Raw genomic sequence first — 23268 nt, 5'->3', positions numbered from 1 at the left:
AAATTTGTCCTCAAATATAGTATATTCTGCAACTTTTGATTTTCTGTTGCTTTTGTTTTTCTGTTGTTTTGTTTCAATTTTATTTATTTCCTTTAGGCCTTGTTTGGATGCATGTTTATCCACTTCAATCCACATGTGTTGTAGTGGAATGGAGTGGAACTTAGTCTAATTCCACTCAAATCCACTACAACACATGTGGATTGAGATGAATACATGCATATCCAAATAAGGCCTTAGGGATTCAATGAAAGTACTAGTACAAAATAGGTTTCCCTATATAACATGAGATGTATCTGGCCCAGTCAGATTTACAATGCTCGGACTTTCTTATGTGAGAAGTAAACTTCGAATAGCTATGTGGCTCCTCCATTAGCCATTAGATCGGCGGAAGACTTGATTGGATGAATTCCGTTATGCATGTTTACCATACTATAGATCAGAAAGAAACCAGCAGGCAAAACCAACCAATAGGGGCTAGAAAATGGTTACCAAATGACCAAAGCACCTAATCTACACCACGCTCAATAGAGTTCAACCCACACAATCATTGTTAGCTTTGATTGAACTTTGTATTAGCTGGGTTAAACTTTGTTTGGCCCCTGTTGGTTGCTTTTGGCTGCAGTTATCTTTCTGGTTCTCTTTTTGATCTATAGTATACTAATGGTGTTCGTCCTTTCTTATCAAAGGACATGGACATATAGATGTTGAAATTATCTGGAGCCTAAGACAGTCTGACCCTAGGAAATATAGATGATCCAAATCACTGCGAGTCGATGAACAACGAAATACAGTGATGGCAACTATCAGGGGCCATCCAACTCGTCCATAGAACCCAACAATTAGTTCATGATACAACCAGGTATGGACTAATAAAATAACTAATTGGCTAATTTTTAGCCATGGTTAACCAGTCATAGTTCATCCAAATAGGGCCTAAGATAGTCTAATACTTAGAAATCTTGATAGGCCAGATAATAGTTTTGATGAAACAACAAAATACAGATTGCGTCAACTCTTGCATTGAGTTCACCACCTTCATCTGCTGTTTGTCTTGCACACCTCTAGCTTGAGCTTAGCTTCATCGTCCTCTAGCTCCTCCTCCTGTTCCTCATCATCGTCATTACTGTAGGTGGCCTCATGAATCACACTGAAAAAGCAGGTGTCGCTGATGTTGAGGTTGTTGTCAGTGCAGAAGGCGTACCCGTACTTGAATGACACTCGAAAGACTTTGTTCATGAAGGTCCTCTCCAAGCCCACGAGCCAGGACTGCCCAGCCATGTGTAGCTCAACCATGCACCACTGCTTGTAGTCGTGCGCTCCCTCAAAGTCCACTAGGACGTTCTTCGCCTTGCATAATAAAAGATTGATGGCACAAAGGATAATGGTAACTTGCAACATCATCGGTACATTCTACATCTCACACGAGTGCTCACCACATACTTTGCTTTGAGGTGGTACTTTTTTAGGATCACTACAAAACTCCTCGGCTCCACGATGGGCAGGGAGAGCTGACTACCGATGGCCTCAAAGTCGTGTGGGTACTGCTTGCGGTAGGTCATAAGGTCAAAGACCTTGGTGTTAATCTGTGACCAGCCTGTCATACCGCAATACAAGAGAGAACCCGTCTTGGAGGTCATGGGCATGGGCGAAGTGCTTCCATCCCCTACAGAGGTACAAGTGACCGCCATCGGGGAACACCTCCACCTTCCACCAGGCCAGGCTCTGGTCAGTCATCTAGACAAAGCTTGAGTTTTCGACAATCTTCGATGGCCCGAGCCATTGTAGCCGGTAGTATCTGCATGCACAATGATCAACATAGCCAGATAGAGGGACAAGTTTATTCCCAAAGGCAAACCTAGTAGATCAGATTCAACACACAAAAAATAGGCACTTACCAATGTTTCTGCATAAAATCCAGGAAGAAGGATCTTCATGCACTCCTAGGTCACTCTAGCTCTGTCATGCCATGTCTTCTTGTAGCCTAGGCGTGCCAACTAGGGAACTTGATAGCCTTGAGGAATCCTTAGCTGGTATGTCTCTAGTTCTTGTCCTCCTCTCATGGGGAGGGCTTTCTTTTTCTGTGTTTCTGGTGTTGTCACAAACGCAAGGAGTGCACACACTGTTGGGGCATCAGTGGAGGAGCTAACATGTAGTAAAAACTAGTGTCGAGACTGATGCCATCTCATCAGCAGTAAATGGTGGAGACATGCTCTATTTTGATCAGTGTATGGTTGGAAACATCAATGCTCCTGCATCTCCGGTGGAACACAGCCTTCTATGGTATGATAGGTTGCGATTCCCCACAGAGCACGTTGGTACCCAAGGCAAAGCACACTGGCTGGAAAAAAATCTTTAGCTTGCCTTGCCCTAGAGTCTCTATGATGGTCCGGGCATTGTAAATCTGACCAAGGCGGACACGCCTTCAGTCTGCCCCTCAATTGTTGTGACTGCTTGGATTGGAATCAAATAAGAATAGAAAAGACCTATCACAACCATACTAGGCATTCAAGCCTCAAGCGTGTCCAAAGTGTGTTTTTTGGAATCACTTCTTGTGTCTAGCTTTCCTAACGTATTCGCTTCACTCTCATATTTTACTGTGCTCGCAAGACAGTCCAACATACGACACATTTGACCTTGTCGAAAACTATACAATACAGAGCTGTGAGTATAACTATTGCCTACGGAGTGCACTCAGTCACAACATTGTATCAGTAGTAGTAGTAGTCATGAATGGCTTTGATCTATGTTGAATGCAACTCATCTTATTTTCAGTGTATTTGATAAGATTTGTTGAACTTGCAAGAACCATGCATCAAGGATTATTTTTATTCCAAAATTTTATACTTTACAGGATCACACAAGGTTCATCTGTCTGAAATCTTGACTACCCTAGATGACAAGCTCCTGTATTCCCCTATAGGCACATGCGCATGGGTGGCATCAACAGCTTGTTGCAGCAGGGGACGTCGCCTCCTGGCCCGTCGCATTGATGGGGTGAAGCCCCATCGCCCACCCACGCAAATGTCTCGTTCATGGGGTGGTCGATGGCCCCCAAACTATAATAGCAGGAATAAGGGGCGAGAGGGGAGGTTATACCTACTGCCTTCTCTCTCTAGAGCTCCTGATTCCATCCCAAAGCTTTTGCGTTCCACCTGACTGTGCCACTGATGCCTCCTAGCCAGGACCATGGCGGAGCAGATGAGGTCGTCTATCAATGTGGAGTCCTCAGAGGTCTTCAACACCGGCAATCCTCCACTGACAGATGGATCTCTCATTGGCCTACTCTCTAACCTGTCAGTTCCCCCTTTGGAGGTGGATCATCACTGCTCTTCATGTTGTTTATCTTCATTTAACCAGAGTATGTGAGCAATGCTCACACTAGTATTTGTGTTCATGCTATTTAATTTAACTAGTATTTGGAATTTGCCTACTATCTCAATAGGTGTCATGGACGTGATGGCATCCTAAGCCTTGTTGGCCCTAGTGCCCAATTCTTCATCCATGGTCGCGCTTGGAAAGTAGCCCCATGAGGCATCTCCCAATGGAGGTAGCCACCCGCGATTCTGCTTCATGCTGCCCTGGCCAATCCAGTAAAAGTCATTTGCCTTCTCAATCAGATCGCTCTCTCCCTTATCCTATATGGGCTTGAACATGGCTTGCATTGTGTAGCACTTCCTCCATGGCTTTCCCCTAGTGGTGTTGGAGAGTCGTCCCATCACCGCTTGCCACCGCTGTGCCCATCTGTCCCCGCACAACCCTCTGGTTCTAAAGTGGGTGAATCATTAGAAGAGCATGAATCCTTAGATGATGTAGAGTATCATCAATTACTGAAGGATTACCGTGAGGTCCAAGTGGATTTGTCATCGACCAGACTGAACATCGAGACATTGCGCGATGAGCTAGACGCCACGCACGACGCACCTCAAGGTTCCAAGAATTTGGTCTCCTAGGCGTCAGGCGACATGGCGATCGCCCAAGGGAAGGTCCAACACATGACAATCTTATTGTGGTACCGACGACTTGGGTCGAGACCCTGCAGCTGTCCGTGCTAGCCACCTATAACATGGCCTTCCCCGTTGGAACAGTGGATAATCTGTTCATCATGAGGAGCACCTCCAAGCCCTACTAGCCCACCTTCGAGCCATGGTGACCAAAGCCATTCGTCAAGGGGCTACCACGGTGCTAGCTGCTGCCCTACTTCAAATTCACATAGCGGTGAACGTTCGGGTGGTGGAGCAGGGCTTTCCACCGGGTTCGACGGACGATGACATCACCAATCTGATCAAGAGTTTTGAGCCAGCCGCCAATGCCGTCTTACCAAAGGTGGACATGGATGAGATCCTACATGCTAACCTCGACCCTTGATCTGTGGGACATATTAGTAGTATTAGTAGTCATGAATATGTTTGATCTGTGGGATGCCATTGCAAATATGTGAACTCTTATTTACATGTTGGTGTTAACTTTTGTTGAACTTTGTATTAGGCCTTGTTTGGATGCATGTGTAGCCACATCAATCCACATGTGTTGGAGTGGAATGAAATGGAATTTATTTTAATTCCACTCCAATCCACTTCAACACATGTGGATTGAGACAAATACATGGACATCCTGGTTTGGATGCATGTGTATCCACTTCAATCCACATGTGTTGGAGTGGAATGGAATGGAATTTAGTTTAATTCCACTCCAATCCACTTCAACATGTGTGGATTGAGATGAATACATGTGCATCCGAACAAGGCCTTAGGTGGGTTAAACTCTGTTGAGCATGGTGTAGCTCAGGTCCTTTGGTCATTTTGTAGTTGGTTTGTAGCCCCTGTTGGTTGCTTTTCACTGCAGATTTCTTTCTAGTTTTCTTTGATTTGATCTATAATATGCTAAACATTCATGAGTGCTTTTGATCTCTATAGATGCCAACTCATGTCTTTGATAAAATTTGTTGAACTTGAAAGAACCATGCAGCGAGGAATTCATCTGAACAAGTCTAGAATATTGTTTTTGCTTTTGCTTTCTGTTGTTTTGTTTAAATTTTATTTGTTTCCTTTAGGGATTCAACGAAAGTACTCATATGAAACTAGGTTTCCATGTATAACATGAGATGTGCCCAGCCCAGTCAGATTTACGATGCTGGGACTTTCTTGCATGTGCAGTAAATTTGAATACCTATGTGGCTCCCTACAGGAAACAAATCTAAAGAAGGTACATGTGACAACCGTTACAATTTCAGGACCAGGACCAAGTATCGCACTTACAATTTGTTGAGCATGGTGTAGCTCAGGTCATTTGGTTTCTGTTTGTTTTTTTGTTGCCTTGGTGTCTTTGTTAATCTTTGTTGAACTTGTAAAAACCTTGCAGCGAGGAGCAAGTCTCGCCTTAGTGTAATGCAGAGCAGAGGAGCCATTGGTGTTGAAATGTTATTTCATACGTAAGAAAGTCCGACCGCAAGTCTCACCTCAGTCTAATGCAGAGCAGAGGAGCCATTGGTGTTGAATTGTTATTGCACACGTAAGAAAGTCCGACCTCTATACATTTGAACACGTCTGAATAGTATCCTCCGTACTTTTCCTCGTCTTCCTATGATGCTTGTTACTGTGTCATTTATGATTTTAAGTTTGGCTGACTTAATAGTAGTATAGCCTAGTAGTACAATATGGCAGGTGCATTGTAGTGCTTTTGAAGTGTCATTTTTGTGTATTTTGGAGTGCCCTCAGTAGCATACCCCATGTACCCATGACATTAGAAATCAATATAAGTATTCTACTATAGCTAAATTAACGGATGAAATGATGACGGGAGCTGTGACACCTCCATAACACATGTGTGCACCAAACAAATAATTCAATTTGCAAACAAAACAAAGATGACACACTAGTTTAGCTGAAATAATGACAACATCCAAACTTGAGGAAATTAACATGCCCATAGACAAGGAAACAACATTGGTCCATTTAAAATTCATGATAGAGAGATACATCAAATGTAGCTTTATTTACTGCTCTACTAATGAATCCAAGAACAAGGGAACATAGGGAAGATAGAATGGTCTGCAGATAAACACTTTTTAAAGGTACTTCTACCATACCGAAAGACACGGGCAGGGATGACACGAACACTTATGCGGTCCATGTCATATGCGATGGTTGTTCCATCTTCCCCAGCAAAGAAAATCAAATTCCATTATGGGTGAACTATAATCAGTATGTCTTCGTCAACAAAATCTGGGAGACCAAATCTAATATTAATCCATCCAAACAGGATCTGCGTGGTGACCATATGCTTTAATGTCCAATTATCAGTACCATAGTCTTCAAGGATCTAGATTGAAAGCTTGGAATCATTGGGACCACCAATAGTACATACACAAAAGTGACCCTAAGCTTGATGCATGGATTGTTGAAGACCACTAGGCCCATCAAATTTACTCCATGTGTTTCCCTCCATATCCACAGCAAGTATCATAGGGTACTCCCCATAGTGCCCCATAATGTGTAGACTTGGTTGTCTATAAAATGTCACATCAGTATGCTCGCCCCATTTAGATTTCTTATAGATCCATGCTATAGTTGAGATGAGTAGATCTCCACACCTATGCACACAGCGTTGATATCCACATATTCAATCATATGAAGTGCAAGGAGGCTATTGGATCAAACGCCAAGCGAGCCTCACCAATAGTATGGCCAACATCATGGGTTCTAGGTGGTAGAATTTTAAACTTTAGGGTAATTGGATTGCAGACGACACAGCGGTATCCATCAGCCCTAAGGCACCAGCATAGGATGAGGCTGTTGCAGCAATCTATGACAGCTACATTTTCAATGTTGAAGGGCAAGAATTCCAAGGAGCGGGAGCGTACACCATGGACAATGCCAGTGAAGTTTTGATTGCTGTCCTCACTGTCGTAGGAGAAGTCGGCCATAGTCTGGGACAGCTTCTTATGGTTGTTGGGGTCTGAGATGAGGTTTTTCCTGGAGCGGCAGACACATTTGTAGCAGAACAAGGAGCGGGCGGGGAGGCGGCAGAGGATCTCGAAAATGACATCCTCCATGAGGCTGGCCAGTGCGTTCCTCTTGTTGGGGGCCTCCTCCATTTTGTCAGTGTGCATGCAGTAGGATGAGAGCTTGCTCAGTAATTAGATCTGATATGAACCCGCAAGGGTTTGTGGTCGATCTTTCGATGAGAAGCATGAGATAACTCGATTGGTGGATGGAGATGACGTTCATGGCCCGACTACAGCCTTCCAAGACCGCGCCTTAGCGATCGATACACCACTTCCCAAGGCCGTCACGATCTTGTGGAGCACGACAACCAGCCCCTAGGGCTCCCGTCCTGCAAGCAATCGAAGAACTAGCAAGAACGAGGAAACAAGCACTGAAATTGCAAGATAAAATTGAAGGTTTCACACTGAATCTTATTATGAGTGGGGTTCCAAAGACAAGGAGACGGGCGACTGGATCAGCACGCGCGCCTACAAGCAAGTAGCGATGGCTAAACTTGATCTAAACAAAACCCAAGTGTTCTTGGTGGCGGCTAAGGGGTATATGACAGTGTGGAGGACTGACCACAAGAGAGTTTGGGTCGTGCTCCAACCCTAGGATGCGTCCCTACTGGACTCTAAACGATACAAGCCCATTGGGCTAACTTAAGGTGGCGCAGCACCCTGGACAGAATAGACCTCTTGGTGATTTTTGGACTGTTGACGCCGCTTCTGAGCAGGTATGAGTACGAGGTCAGATCCGTATGAAAGTAGACTTTATTAGCTTTCCAACAAGTCCTAGAATCACCCCAATCCGACTCCGTATGTAACCGTGGCGACCGTCGCAAGTTGGAGGTGTGCTGCAGTCCGAATCCAGCCTACGCGAGTCCTTTTCCCTTTCGGTCTTCTCCTTGATTCCTAATCAAAACAAGAGTGCACGTGTCTCCAAGATCTAAACAGGATGGACAAGAGGTCAAGAAGGAACTCACTTGATGATTAAGTTTTCGAGCACGACGAGCACTGAGTAATAGGACCAGCAGGTGTCGGCGTGGACGGCGTGGATGTATGATCGGTGTTGATGTCCTCATCATCCTCCCTTTCTTGAATTTGAGTCGTCCTCGACTCAAGCTCATCTTCCTCACCCAAATAAGGCTTCAAATCTGCAATGTTAAATGTGGGACTAACCCCAAAATCTGCAGGAAGATCAAGCTTATATGCATTCTCATTTATTCGTTGCATCACTTTAAAAGGACCATCCGCTCTAGGCATCAATTTAGATTTTCTTAATTCAGGAAACCTATCCTTTCGCAAATGCAACCAAACCAAATCTCCAGGTTCAAGAATCAATTCCCTTCTACCTTTATCTCCTAGCAAATTTGTACTTAGCATTCATGCGCTCTATGTTTTCTTTAGTGGTTTCATGTAGTTTTAGCATCAATTCAGCACGTTGCTTAGCATCAAAATTCAACTTTTCAGAACTTGGCAATGGCATTAAATCAATAGGAGCACGTGGTAACAAGCCATAAACAATCTCAAAGGGACACATCTTCAGTAGTAGAATGCAGCGAACGATTATAAGAAAACTCAATATGAGGCAAACAATCTTCTCATATCTTAATATTCTTCTTTAAAACAGTCCTTAACATAGTAGACAAAGTTCTATTCACAACTTCAGTTTGACCATCAGTTTGGGGGTGACAAGTGGTGGAAAATAAAAGCTTAGTCCCCAATTTGGCCCATAAAGTTCTCCAAAAATGGCTAAGAAATTTAGCATCACGATCAGAAACAATTGTATTTGGCACACCATGCAAGCGAACAACTTCTCGAAAGAACAAATCAGCAATATTTGTAGCATCATCAGTTTTATGACATGGTATGAAATGTGCCATTTTAGAGAATCGATCCACAACCACAAAAACACTATCTCGCCCTTTCCTAGTCCGTGGCAATCCTAACACAAAATCCATAGAAATATCCTCCCAAGGAGCACTAGGAACAGGAAGAGGCATATACAACTGTGTGGATTCAACCAGGACTTAGCCTTTTGACATGTTGTGCAGCGAGCAACAAATCTCTCCATGTCTCGTCACATCTTTGGCCAAAAGAAATGACCAGCAAGAATGTCCTCCTGTCTTCTTCGCTCCAAAATGCCCCATCAAGCCACCTCCATGCGCTTCCTTGCAGCAACAACAAGCGAACGGAGCTAGCTGGAATGCATAGCTTGTTAGCTCTAAACACAAACCCATCATTGACGATGAATTTGTTCCACGTTTTCCCATCTTTACAATGCAGCAACACTTCTTTAAAATTAGCATCATGAGCATATCGGTATGTAATTGTTTCTAACCCAAAGATCTTGTAATCAAGTTGATTCAGCAAAGTATATCTCCTAGACAATGCATCTGCAATGATATTATCCTTCCCTTTCTTGTGTTTGATAACATAAGGAAAAGATTCAATAAATTCAACCCATTTTGCATGTCTACGATTCAGTTTTCCTTGACTACGAATATGCTTCAAAGATTCATGATCAGAATGTATAACAAATTCTTTGGGCCACAAATAATGCTGCCATGTTTCTAATGTCCACACTAGAGCATATAATTCCTTATCATATGTAGAATAATTAAGAATAGGCCCGCTCAATTTCTCACTAAAGTATGCAACAGGTTTGCCTTCTTGCAACAAAACACCACCCAATCCAATTCCACTCGCATCACATTCAAGCTCGAAAGTCTTATTAAAATCAGGGAGTTGGAGTAGAGGTGCATGTGTTAACTTATCTTTTAGCACATGGAAGGCGTGCTCTTGTGCTTTGCCCCAAGAAAAGGGCACTCCCTTCTTTGTAAGCTCATTCAATGGTGCAGCAATGGTGCTGAAGTCCTTCACAAAACTGGCGATAGAAACTAGCAAGTCCTAGGAAACTCCGCACTTGTGTAACCGTCGTGGGTATAGGCCATCCTTGTATAGCTTCCACCTTAGCTTTATCAACCTAATTCCCTATGGAGTGACAACATAGCCAAGAAACGATACTCGATCGGTGCAGAAAGTGCACTTCTCAAGGTTACCAAACAAACGTGCATCACGTAGAGCATTGAAAACTAGCACGTAAGTGATCAAGGTGTTCATCCATGGATTTGCTATAAATCAGTATATCATCAAAGTAGACGACAACAAATTTCCCAATGAAAGCACGCAAAACCTCGTTCATTAATCTCATGAAAGTACTAGGTGCATTAGTTAACCCAAAAGGCATGACTAACCACTCATATAGACCGAACTTAGTTTTGAAAGTAGTTTTCCATTCATCTCCCAATTTCATACGAATCTGGTGGTACCCACTACGCAAATCAACCTTTGAAAACACAACAGCACCACTCAATTCATCAAGCATATCATCTAATCATGGAATAGGGTGTCGATATTGAATGGTGATATTATTAATAGCCCTACAATCAACGCACATGCGCCATGTTCCATCTTTCTTAGGCACTAAAATCACTGGAACAGCACAAGGACTAAGAGACTCATGCACATAACCTTTGTCTAATAATTCTTGCACTTGTCACTAAATTTCCTTCGCTTCTTCTGGATTGGTCCTGTATGGCGCATGGTTTGGCAAAGATGCTCTAAGGATAAGATCAATTTGGTGCTCAATCCCACGTATTGGTGGCAGCCCCGCTGGTATCTCAATGGGGAACACATCAGAATACTCCTGCAAAATGTTAGCAACAGCAGGGGGCAAAGAACGTTGCATATCCTCAAATGAAATCAAAGCATCCTTGCATACCAAAGCATAAGCAACAGAGGTGGATGCATTGAACTCATTAATATCAGATTTTGTAGCAAGCATACAACGTCCTTTCAATTTTATCTCATCTTTGTCATCAACAATAGATTTGTCATTTTTATTGCTCTCGCTCTTTGCTTTTGCAGCCTTAGTAACATCAGATTGCATAATAGCTTCAGGAGACATAGGATGCAACACAATTTTTCGATCATGGTATAGAAACGGAATATTGATTTGACCTACCATGATGCATCGAATCTCTATCAAATTGCCATGGTCTACCTAGCAGAATATTGCAAGCTTGCATAGGCACAACATCACATTCAACAATATCTTTGTATGATCCGATGGCAAAATCGATTCGCACAAGTCTCGTTACCTTTGCCTTACCACTGTTGTTTAGCCATTGGATGTAGTAGGGATGGGGGTGTGGTTTGGTGGTGAGGGCGAGCTTCTGTACCATGTCGCTACTTGCCAAGTTGTTGCAGCTACCTCCATCAATGATCATGCGGCACGAATGCTCCTTGATGACACACTTTGTTTGGAATAAAGTGTGTCGCTGATTTTGCTCCGCCTTCTCCATTTGTGAACTAAGCACTCGCTGTACAATCAAGCTCTCATAGTGCTCCACGTCACCTGCATTAATGTGTTCTTCTATGTGTTCCTCACTACCTGCATAGTCAGCCGCAAGCAATGCAAGTGTATCTTCATCAAAATCACTAGCAGATGAACACTCACCATCATCTTTGACAATCATAACACGCTTGTTTGGGCAGTCACGCATCATATGGCCATATCCCTTGCACCGATGACATTGTATGTTGCTTGTTCTACCTGTCGATGCCACGGAATGAAGTACTCGCAGCCGGCTTTTGCACTGTCTTCGCTACTGAATTGGTGGGGGTAGCTCGAGTCTTGTCACTAGATGATGGCATAGGAGTACTGTGTAGATGGAGTTGTAGACGTGCACTGCTGCCATGAACTAGCTTTCCCTATAGAAACATTAGTCCTTGCGCTAGCACGTCGTCCCTGCACTTCCTGTTCAGCTTTACAAGCAAGATGAAATAGTTTGGTTACGTTATTGTATTCTTTGTAAGCGAGGATATCCTGAATTTCTCGATTTAACCCACCTAAAAATCTAGCCATAGCAGGTTCCTCATCCTCCTCTAATTTACAACGCAACATACCCGTTTGTAATTCCTGATAGTATTCTTCTACACTTTTAGAACCTTAGTCTCAATTGCTGCAACTTATTTATCATATCACGAGCATAGTAAGATGGAACAAATCTAGCTCTCATGGCTTGTTTCAGCGCATCCCAAGTTTTAGGTATGTTATTCGGATTTTTCTTGCCATATTCGATCCACCAAACAGAAGCAAAATCTGTGAACTCACTAGTAGCAGCCCTAACACGTGTGTTCTCAGGAAATTCATGGCATGCAAACTTTTGATCAACAGCAATCTCCCAAGTAATGTATGCATCAGGGTCATATTTACCATCAAAAGGAGGTATTTTAAATTTAATCTTACTGAAAGCATCATCATTATTGTGTACCTCGCGTCAGTGGCGGCCACCCATACCTCTACGGTTGTGACGTAGGCGACGTCGATCACGAGTGTCTCGATCATCATGTTCAGTATCACCTGTGTATTCTTCATCATAACTACCATCCTCTTGATCTTCCTCCTTCTTTTCTTCTTTATGCTTGTCTTTATCATTGTTGTGGAGGTCATCAAAACGCCTCAGTAGAGCAGCAAGGCTTTTGTCCACACTAGCAATGGACTTCTCCAAACCTGCAAGCTTATTGTTTGCGGCAATCTGCGTAGCCTCCAACTGCCCAAGTTTGTCATTTGTCACCTGCAAGTTCATTATCAAGTCCCTCCGTGTGCAGCTTCACTTTCCTTTCAAAATGTTGTATGATGCCCTTTGTGCGAGGCGAATGTGGAATTTGGTTATCTTCGTCGGACCCTGGCATGGTTCAAAGACAAAGACAACAAGAAGACAAGTGAAGAAATAAAAGCCCTACAACTACTAGGATGTAGCTACAGCAAGTCGCTCACTCTCCACCTGTTACACAAGTTCTTACCAGTTCTTACCTTGCTCGACAGGAGGGGTCATCTACCAACAAGTCTACAGCAATGGATGAAGTGTATCGGTGCCGCAGCACGAGACCTGTCAAGCTGTAGAATATGTGGAGCTATAGGTGGGCTGAAACAAGGAACGAACTAGCACCACATTAGTTACAAAAAGCAAGCTAAATAATCGTTCAACCAGCAGTACTGTGCTGGTCCTAGTCTAGACCGTGCTAGAGATGCGAGCCTGGACACAAAGGAGAGCACAACACACCACCCAAAGTGAATGAAAAATCTCTAAGATCAGCCCCTTTCTCTTCTTTTCTTTTGCTTCTTTCTCTTTTTTTTTCTTTTTTTGAATATTTTTTTTTCAGGGGGCACTCAAAACTGATTATATGAACAAGAACACTCCCAAAGAGTAACTCAGCACACACACTTTTTCCAAAAGGGTAGGGGTATTCCGGTAAAAAAAAGATATGAATACTTGCTGCGTGGTTAGTTTGATATTTGTAGCACAGGGTGAACTGATTCCTCGTCCGATTGGAACTTCCAATTCTACTCGGACTTGGCCAACAACGAGGAATAACCGATTCCTTGATCCGACTCAAACTTGAAAACCTACTTGGATTCGGCCAACAGAGAGGAACAGCCGATTCCTTGTCCAATTCAAACTTCAAACCCTACTTGGATTCGGCCAACAGAGAGACTATATGATAGCGCATGTTGTGATAGGAAAGTGACAAGAACTCGAAACTCTAAGGGAATAAACTAAGACCAGCAATCCGACACACCCGATGCAACCGAATATTCAAGAAGCCCTAACTAGGTAGCACTAGCCATGGCTCAAAGGTCTATAGGATTACAGGAAACTAATCTACTATTTTTTTTGGCTTTTCTGGACTATAGGAAAAATAAAACAGTGAAGGATTGGAAGTCTCTCACCGATAAACCTTGCTCTGATTACCAATTGATATGAACCCGCAAGGGTTTGTGGTCGATCTTTCGATGAGAAGCGTGAGATAACTCGATTGGTGGATGGAGATGACGTTCACGGCCTGACTACAGCCTTCCAAGACCGCGCCTTAGCGACCAATACACCACTTCCCAAGGCCGTCACAATCTTGTGGAGCACAACAACCAGCCCCTAGGGCTCCCGTCCTGCAAGCAATCGAAGAACTAGCAAGAACGAGGAAACAAGCACTGAAATTGCAAGATAAAATTGAAGGTTTCACACTGAATCTTATTATGAGTGGGGTTCCGAAGACAAGGAGACGGGCGACTGGATCAGCACGCGCGCCTACAAGCAAGTAGCGATGGCTAAACTTGATCTAAACAAAACCCAAGTGTTCCTGGTGGCAGCTAAGGGGTATATGACGTGTGGAGGACGACCACAAGAGAGTTTGGGTCGTGCTCCAACCCTAGGACGCGTCCCTACTAGACTCTAAACGATACAAGCCCATTGGGCTAACTTAAGGTGGCGCAACACCCTGGACAGAATAGACCTCTTGGTGATTTTTGGACTGTTGACGCCGCTTCTGAGCAGGTATGTGTACGAGGTCAGATCCGTATGAAAGTAGACTTTATTAGCTTTCCAACAAGTCCAGAATCACCCCAATCCGACTCTGTATGTAACCGTGGCGACCGTCGCAAGTTAGAGGTGTGCTGCAGTCCGAATCCAGCCTACGCGAGTCCTTTTCCCTTTCGGTCTTCTCCTTGATTCCTAATCAAAACAAGAGTGCACGTGTCTCCAAGATCTAAACAGGATGGACAAGAGCTCAAGAAGGAACTCACATGATGATTAACTTTTCGAGCACGAGCACGAGTAATAGGACCAGCAGGTGTCGGCGTGGACGGCGTGGATGTATGATCGGTGTTGATGTCCTCATCAAGATCACTGAGGAGGAAAATAATCCAACAAATATCCATCAGTGAAGTCCACAACTCATACCAAAGTGTAACTTTAACAACCATTAATAATTTTCATGGTACGACCTCATCTAAATTTAGAGTAGCACCACATAGATTTATATAACTCAAACTAGAGTAGAAGTTAATGGAGCTATAAACAATTCTAGCTAAATCAAGTCTAACCATCACACTTACAATCAGTATTACGAGCTCAGAGCATCTTCCATTGGAGACAGACAAAGATTAAGAGGACTACACTTACAACAGTTTTGAAGGACAAAGAGGGTGGAGAGTTGTTGGATTTTGAAGATACAAGTCATCATCATGAGCTAAGGCTAGATTTGAGTTAGTTCTTGACTTGAAGGCAGCAATTCCATCTACATAGGAGTTGTACTTTTTTATAACAAGCACCACAAAACCTATGAACTTGTCTATGGTAGTCAGGCCAGTTGTAGTAAACTACTGGCTCATGGCCATTGAACACAACATAGCAGGGATGACTCATCTCAAATCTGCATAACCCAAATAGGCTTCCTTAGTTTTCACAAGTAGAATGTCAGTGAACAAGTGGTGGTGATCATCATTGGCATCAGTAGCAACATGTGCAGCTTAGACATTAATTATTGGCCTCAGACATGTGAATGATGGACGCAAAGCATTGATTTGATTTCGATGCCTTCATCTTGTTTGGAACCAAATGGATAACTTGGTTGTCAATAAGGAGAAGACATAGAAAGGAAACATATGAGCTGCATCCTAATACATCCAACAGCCATGTAGACATCATTGGCACATAAATGTGGCCTTAGATATGTTACAAGTTCAAAATACCATAAGGACTCACTGGTGGCACTAGAGAATACAAAACAGAAATGTAGAATCAAGCAAGCACTTGACAGAAAAAATAGTTTAAGGTAGAAGCGAATGGACTGTTTGTTTGCTTAGACAGATCTGCAAGTGACACGTGCCAGCAGAAAACCAACCAGTGCCACCTCCTAGTTCTTTTCATCATTATTGGCCTAACCAAATCTGAAATGCTACAATGTTTCTTATATACCTCATGTTCAAGCAAGGACCAAAATAGTGAAGCGAATAGGAAAAGGCAAGAAAGGAGACCTAGGGATCGGATCTGTCTCCTCTGGCACAGCACACGACGGACATGAACACCAATGCCGCCGCGCTCCACTGGGAAGACCCGTTGCCTAGCCTCCAAAAGGACTCCTGAGCCACCACAGCACACTAGGGATCCTCCATTGCCGCCACCGCCACCATCGCAGGTCCAACGAGCATAGATTTGTTTCCACTTGCAGGGGATATATCCAATATATAAGTCAACCTATCCACACAGAGAACATATACTACTCCAAAGACATGTCAACACAACCAGGCATCTAGCTCAATGGTGAAGACGGTCTATTCCTTGATTTGGGTCTCGGGTTCGACTCCAAGGTCTCATGGTTTTTTCTAAGTTTGAATTTGTTAAACCACAACAGCAACAAGTGACACGCAAGCCATTGAGTCCCATAGGTCAGATGGAGATAGAGAAAGGTCCCATAGGTACATGTGACACGTAAGCTGTCGAGTCCCAAATGTTGGATGATCCCACAGGTACACATGACATGCAAACCGTTGGGTCCCACAGGTCGAATGGAGATGGAGAAAGGTGCCATCAGGTCCCATAGGTCGGATGGAGATGGAGAAAGGTGCCATCAGGTCCCACAAGTTGGATAGAGAAGGGTCCACAAGTACAAGTGACACACAAGCCATTAGGTGCCATAGGTCAAATGGTGTGGGGGTATAACCCCTGATACCAGCAGGGTTGTACATGGGATGAGCCGCTAGGCGAGGCCTAGCCCATAAGACTATGCCTAGGCCACACCACTATTGGAGGCCCAGCCCACGAGACCACAGTCATTCAAGGCATGATACCGGTCGCGCATGCCTCACAAGACTGCATGAAGATTTCCGACGATCTAGGAGACTAGCTCGGATACACCAGATATCGTAATATCTGTAACTTCCTATCTTGTAAAACTAATCAGGATCGAAACGACCGATCTGTAACCCTACCCCTCAAGCTATATAAGGCAGGTAGGGACCCCCCTCATTTTCATCTGATCATACGCAATACAATACACAAAGACACAGGACATAGGGTATTACGTCAAGCTGATGGCCCAAACCTGTCTAATCATTGTCTTTTGTGTTCTATGCCACCATCCGATTCTCTCATACGCACCTCCACCAATTAATCTACTTCCATAGGCATACCCCTCAGTAGACTGCTGAACATATTTCATCAACAGTGGCACAATAGGTAGGGGTTGCGCGTGCTAAATTCATGGCAAACCAGATGGTCATCTTCCCAAGATTTATGGCCTTCCCCGAGCCAGGCCAAATCTTCATGGTCGGATCCATGACATGGTTATCGGCCCTAACAACAATGGGGAGATCATGGAGGCGATGCACGATCACCATGCGCCGATCGCGTCAACACCTACAATGACATCTCTGATCCTGACACCCCACCATTGGGTTAGGAGATCCATCAGCAATGATGATCTAATCGCATCCATCGATTGGGTCATAGATCACTTAGTAGAATGTTAGTTCCTCATGGATTCAATCTCTGATCAATCTAGAGCAAGCGATGAATTTCTCGTACTCCAAGATCACCAAGCCGCTGTAATCGAGTGACCTACTTAGCCACACTATTCAAGGTAGCTACATTCCGATCTGGTGATCACGACCACTCTAGAGGGGCGCATGGTGCGGCGCCGACCACTTCCCGCTACTAGCCTATGTTTGGCCAACTATGAGGCCCCAATAGAGGATCTGTCGAAGCCCTATCTTTTTGGGCTGGAGGGTGCGGGACCTGCGTACCAGAACGACATCCACCACCTCTTTGTGGACCACATCAAGCGTGACCATGTCACTGACCTCTACATGATCAACCTGACTTACTCCAATCAGCCCGCACATGTGGTCAACATGGTGGTTGTCCGCCAGCTTTTGAATGATCCCTCTCTCCTAACCGAATCTCTTCATAACATTCTGAACGAGAGCCTCGATGATTATTCTGAGGGCTCAACCAAGACCGTGCCAAGCTGCCCTGCTTTCCCTTCGTGGTTCAATGGCGTTATTTTCCACATCAGCCATGATAGCGTCACCAAGGACGCCAAAACCACTGAAGAGCATGAGGCTCGTCTACCAAAGAACATTGACTGCCAATGTCACCGAGATGCAGAAGTAGCCCAAGGGGCCCATGAGGATGGTCATGGTCTGTCCTGCCATCAATGCAATCTAGAGGAGGCATTCGACATGGTGGGCGACCAGCCAGTCTACTAAACTCCAAGCGCTAATCTAGCCATTACGTTCAATGAGCACGACAAACTCCCTCACACTCCAGAGGTCAAGAAGGTTCGAGCACATATCATAGCAGCGTAGTCCAAGTCAACAAGTTCCTAAATCATGCCCCATCTTATTCCACCACATCAGCTCATAGCCACCACTCCCATCGTAATGAACGAGGCTAGCATCATGGCGCCAAGGGCCCCTAGCCTTAGGCTGGATGTCCCTACCTCCATAGAGGGTCAAGAGGCAAATATGAAGCTCATTCACGCCATGACGGCCGCCCACCGCGCCCCCAGGGTGGTCGAGGCAACAACCGCAACTAGGAGGTTAATTAACCCCTCTCTCATGACCTTCATGATGACATCAACATTGGCATAGATATCCGTAGACACATCGAAAACAATAGGGCCACACGGTACAGTGCATAGATGGAGCATCGCTAGTGATTCGACGCCAAACATGAGGGATTTGCTACCCGCCAAGCCCCACTTCCCGCCGACGCATCAAGACTTTGCCCCTTCATGGAAAGGCTCTAAGCTATTCGATGGCTTGTGGGTTTTAAGGTCCTTGGTGTTAACACCTTTGATAGAAAAGCCAACCTCGCTCAGTGGCTAACTCTATATGAGATCGTCGTGAGAGCTACAGGCGAAGACAAAGATGTCATGGCGAACTATCTACCCGTCATGCTTAACTAGTCAACGAATAACTAGGCTCCTCAACCTACAGGAGAACTCCATCTAATCTTGGGATGACCTCAAGAAAGCCGTCACTGACAATTATATGGCTATGTGCGAACAGCCCAACACCAAGTTTGACCTAGAGAAGCTTCATCAGTTTCTCGGGGAGTCCCCGAGCATCTTTATCAGGCACTTCTCAGAGACAAGAAACTCCATTCCTAACATCACTGACGCCGAGGCCATCGTTACCTTCACCAAAGGGCTCTAGCATGAGCAACTCCATGGGAAGCTATACCACAAGAGGCCTACAACCATCGGTGAACAGATACAAATGGTAAACGGATATGCTGACACCAAAGAAGCTAAATGGGCTGCTCGCTTTGCTCACCATCAACATCGCAATGATGACCATCATGATGATAGGTGCTATGATGACAGCGATCATAGCCGTGACAACCAAGACCACCGCGATGACCACGAGCCCTAACGCGATGACCGCTCTGATAGCTTGAGAGACAGACAAGGCCACCGTTGTTCACCTGATAACTCCATCAACACCATCAACACCCATGCCAAGCGCACCTATGATGCTGATTTCGGCAAGCTGCTAGATGGCCCATGACCTATCCACAAGTATGGCAAGCACACCATGCGAGAGTGCAGAGGCCTAAAGACAGCGCTCGGTGGCGAATCATCAAAGAGGCCATGGCATGACGATGATGGTACCAAAGATGGTCAAGGCAAAGAATGAGGCAAGAACAAGGGCCCAACCTACCAAGACCCCACCAAGACCGTCGCCACCATCTTTGGTGGGAGAGCTATCTCTGAAGACAAGCACGAGCAGAAGCTTGTAGCCCGACATGTCATGTTGGTCGCTACATATGATGGCCCCATCACTGATACCAAGTACCTCTACTGGTTGGAGCACCCAATCACCTTCACCAGAGCCAACTAGTGGTTGGACATCCCATATCCAGGGTGTTTCCCACTCGTCCTAGACCCTATTATCAAGGATGTGCGCTTTTAGAAGGTCCTCATTGACAGAGGGAGAGCCCTCAACATCCTATTTACTAGGTCCCTAGAGGAGTTAGGGATCAAGAAAGAAGACCTTACCCCCATGGACTCTCCATTCTGGGGGATTGTTCCTGGTAAAGCATCCCTGCCTCTGGGATAGATTACACTACCAGTACAATTTGGCACCGCCAAGCACTTCCACGTTGACTATGTCAACTTTTTGGTTGCTGATTTCAACACGATGTACCATGCCATCCTTGGCCGACCAGCCCTCGCCAAGTTTATGGCCGTGCCGCACTACACATACTTGGTGTTGAAGATGCCAATGGAGAAGGGGGTCCTCTCCCTGTGTGCCAACCTCGACGTCGCCTACTCCTATGAGAAGGAAAGCATTGCACTCGCTAAGGATACTGACATCTCCATCTGCATGCAGGACTACCTCATGTCTTCACAGCAGATTTCCCTGCATGACCTAGAGATCCCAACCATGGAGGCCACCCGAGCCTCAACCAAGTCCAAGGAGGTGAAGGAAGTGGTCCTCATCCCCGGTGACCAATCTAAGACTGCTCGGATTAGGGCCAGCCTCGACCCCAAATAGGAAGACACACTCATCAGCTTCCTAAGGGAGCATGTTGATGTGTTCACATAGAAACCAGCAGACATGCCCGATGTGCCTCGAGAGCTGATCGAGCACTCCTTAAATATCTCGGTGACCGCCAAGCCAATCAAGCAGAAGCTTTGATGATTCACGTTGGACAAAAAGGAGGTCGTTGGGTCTAAATAACCTAGCTCTTATCTACTGGTTTTATCAAAGAGGTGTATCATCTGGAGTGGTTAGCCAATCCGATTCTTGTAAGAAAAATGAATAAAGAATGTAGAATGTGCGTTGATTACACCGATCTCAACAAACACTACCCCAAAGACCCCTTCGGCTTACCTCGCATTAACGAGGTTGTAGATTCTATAGCCGGTTGCAAGCTCCTATGCTTTTGTGATTGCTACTCTGGTTATCACTAGATCACGCTGAAGGAAGAAGACCAAATCAGGATGTTGTTCATTATGCCCTTTGGCTCCTACTGCTACATGACCATGTCCTTCGGTCTCAAGAATGCAGGTGCGACTTATCAAAGAGCCATCCAATGCTGCCTCAAGGACCAGATTGGGAAGAACATCAAGGCATACATTGATGACGTGGTGGTTAAGTCTAGGACTACCGACACTCTCATCAACGACCTCACCAAAGTTTTCAAAGCCTTGAAAGTGTACCAATGGAAGCTGAATCCCACTAAGTGCATTTTTGTTGTTCCATCTAGTATCCTACCAGGCAACATCGTTAGTCGCCACGGCATCGAAGCCAACCCAGAGATGATAGCGGTGGTGACCAACATGAAGCCACTGACCTATGTCAAGGACATCCAGAAGCTAACAGAGTGCATGTTGGCCTTAAGTTGTTTCATATCCCATCTAGGCAAAAAGGGACTCTCCTTCTTCAAGCTACTCAAGGCTCAAGATAAATTTGTCAGGTTGGAGGACGCTGACAAGGCATTCACTGAGCTCAAGTAGTTCCTCACCACACCTCCAATCATGATCGCCCCCCAAAAGGATGAAACCCTGCTAATCTACATTGCAGCGACCAACTGGGTAGTCAACACTGCCATAGTTGTTGAACGAGAAGAGGTCGGACACGCATACAAAGTCCAATGCCCAGTCTACTTCATCAGTGAGGTACTAAACGAGTCTAAGACTCGCTACCCCTAGGTCCAGAAGCAGTTGTATGCCATCTGGATCACATCCTAGAAGCTTTGTCACTACTTTGATGCCTACCACACAGTGGTAGTCACTGAGTACCCACTCGGCGATATCCTCTAGAACAAGGAAGCCAACGGCCACATCATTAAATGGGTGGTCAAGCTTGGCACCTATACCATCGACTTCAGGCCTCACCACACGATCAAGTCACAGGCGCTCACCGACTTCATCGCCGAGTGGACAGATATGCAGACCCCTGTCCCGGTCGTCCACCCTGAGCACTGGACCATGTACTTTGATGGGTCTCTCAACCTCGATGGTGCTTGGTTAGGCATGTTTTTATCTCACTATTAGGGGATAAGCTTCGATATGTCCTCCGCTTACACTTCCGAGCATCCAATAATACCACTAAATATGAGGTGGCACTTCATGGTCTCTGTATAGCTATTGAGCTTAGTGTTTAAACTCCTCTAGGTGTATGGTGACTCCGCACTCATGATCAATCAGCTCAACAAGGATTGGAATTGCACCAACGAGAAAATGGACACTTACTACTCCGCGATAAGAAAGTTAGAAGACAAGTTCTATGGTATCGAGTACCACCATGTGGTCCAGGCTGACAACCAAGCAGCCAATGATCTATCAAAGTTAGGGTCAACCTAGGCCAAAGTTCTTGCTAGAGTGTTCATCCAAGACCTTGTGATGCCATCCATCAAGCAGGGGCAAGAAGGCGTTGAAGAAAAGCCACCTACCGAGCAGTTAGTCACAGTAGTCCCTGGCCCGAGCAGTGATTGGAGGGAACCTTTCATCAAATACCTCACACTATAGATATCTCAACTGACAACATAGAGAGATAACGCCTCACCCACCATAGCAAGCATTATGTCCTAGTTGAAGGCAAGTTATATTGCAAGAATGCTAAGGGAGAGCTACTTTAGAAGTGCGTCTCCATGGAAGATGGCGAGAAAATAGTGAAGGAGATCCACACTGGCACTTGCGACAATCACATAGCCTCTAGAACACTAGTCGATAAAGCCTTCCAAGCTAGTTTCTATTGGCCTTCTACAGTCACCGACGTTGAAGCCTTCATTTGCCGGTGCGAGAATTATCAGTTTTTTGCTAAGCAAATCCACGTCCCGGCCTAGGACTTGCAAATAATTCCTACATCTTGGCCCTACGCATGCTGGGGACTTGATATGATCGGACCCTTCAAACCACGTTGAGAGGCTTCCGTTGGGTCTACGTCTGCATTAACAAATTCTCCAAGTGGATCGAATATTATCCCCTGATCCATGTTATAGCGAAGAAGGCAGCCGAGCTGCTTGACGACATCATTCATCGGTTTGGCCTTCCAAACAGCATCATCACCGACTTGGGGTCCATGTTCACTAGTGCTAATTTCTAGGACTTCTGTGGTGAAAGATGCATCTTAGTTAAGTATGTCTCAGCCACGCACCCCAAGGCTAATGGCCAAGTTGAACGCATCAATGGCATGATTCTCGACGCGTTGAAGAAAAGGCTCTACACAAATGAGCAGAAGCACCTCAACAAGTGGCTCAAGGAATTGCTAGCTATGGTCTAGGACTAAGGACTTAGCCTAGTCGCAACACTGGTGTCTAATGAGGACATCACTCCTTTAGATGTACCCACTGATCCTCCAACCGTCATGCAAGGTCCAATGACCCAGGCTCGAATGCGTCAACTCAATTTAGAGGTGAGTTTGT

General features: G+C 45.1%; 3 protein-coding genes across 3 annotated transcripts; 1 reads left to right on the top strand and 2 right to left on the bottom strand.

The window, feature by feature from the left end:
* Nucleotides 1–1035: 1035 nt before the first annotated feature.
* Nucleotides 1036–1601, bottom strand: LOC136524022 (B3 domain-containing protein Os03g0212300-like). Its single transcript, XM_066517511.1, has 2 exons — nucleotides 1434–1601; nucleotides 1036–1347 (listed from the first exon to the last, which is right to left on the bottom strand). Exons 1-2 carry the CDS (start codon nucleotides 1599–1601, stop codon nucleotides 1036–1038), a joined length of 480 nt encoding a protein of 159 aa, XP_066373608.1.
* A 5021-nt stretch (nucleotides 1602–6622) lies between these two features.
* Nucleotides 6623–7093, bottom strand: LOC136524021 (putative F-box protein At3g16210). The gene has a single exon (XM_066517510.1). The coding sequence runs from the start codon at nucleotides 7091–7093 to the stop codon at nucleotides 6623–6625; it is 471 nt and encodes a 156-aa protein (XP_066373607.1).
* Nucleotides 7094–20036: 12943 nt separating this feature from the next.
* Nucleotides 20037–20393, top strand: LOC136524020 (uncharacterized). The gene has a single exon (XM_066517508.1). The coding sequence runs from the start codon at nucleotides 20037–20039 to the stop codon at nucleotides 20391–20393; it is 357 nt and encodes a 118-aa protein (XP_066373605.1).
* Nucleotides 20394–23268: the final 2875 nt, after the last annotated feature.

Source organism: Miscanthus floridulus, chromosome 18 (genome assembly GCF_019320115.1).
Source record: "Miscanthus floridulus cultivar M001 chromosome 18, ASM1932011v1, whole genome shotgun sequence".
Taxonomy (NCBI): Eukaryota; Viridiplantae; Streptophyta; class Magnoliopsida; order Poales; family Poaceae; genus Miscanthus; species Miscanthus floridulus.
Note: the sequence above shows the minus strand (reverse complement) of the source record. Positions and strands in the feature narration are given on the sequence as shown.

Coding starts and splice junctions, on each gene's coding strand:
- LOC136524022 (XM_066517511.1), bottom strand. CDS start 1,601: ATGACAGGCTGGTCACAGATTAACACCAAGGTCTTTGACCTTATGACC. Junction 1,348..1,433: donor ACCTCAAAGCAAAGTATGTG/GTGAGCACTCGT, acceptor TTATTATGCAAG/GCGAAGAACGTCCTAGTGGA.
- LOC136524021 (XM_066517510.1), bottom strand. CDS start 7,093: ATGGAGGAGGCCCCCAACAAGAGGAACGCACTGGCCAGCCTCATGGAG.
- LOC136524020 (XM_066517508.1), top strand. CDS start 20,037: ATGTACCATGCCATCCTTGGCCGACCAGCCCTCGCCAAGTTTATGGCC.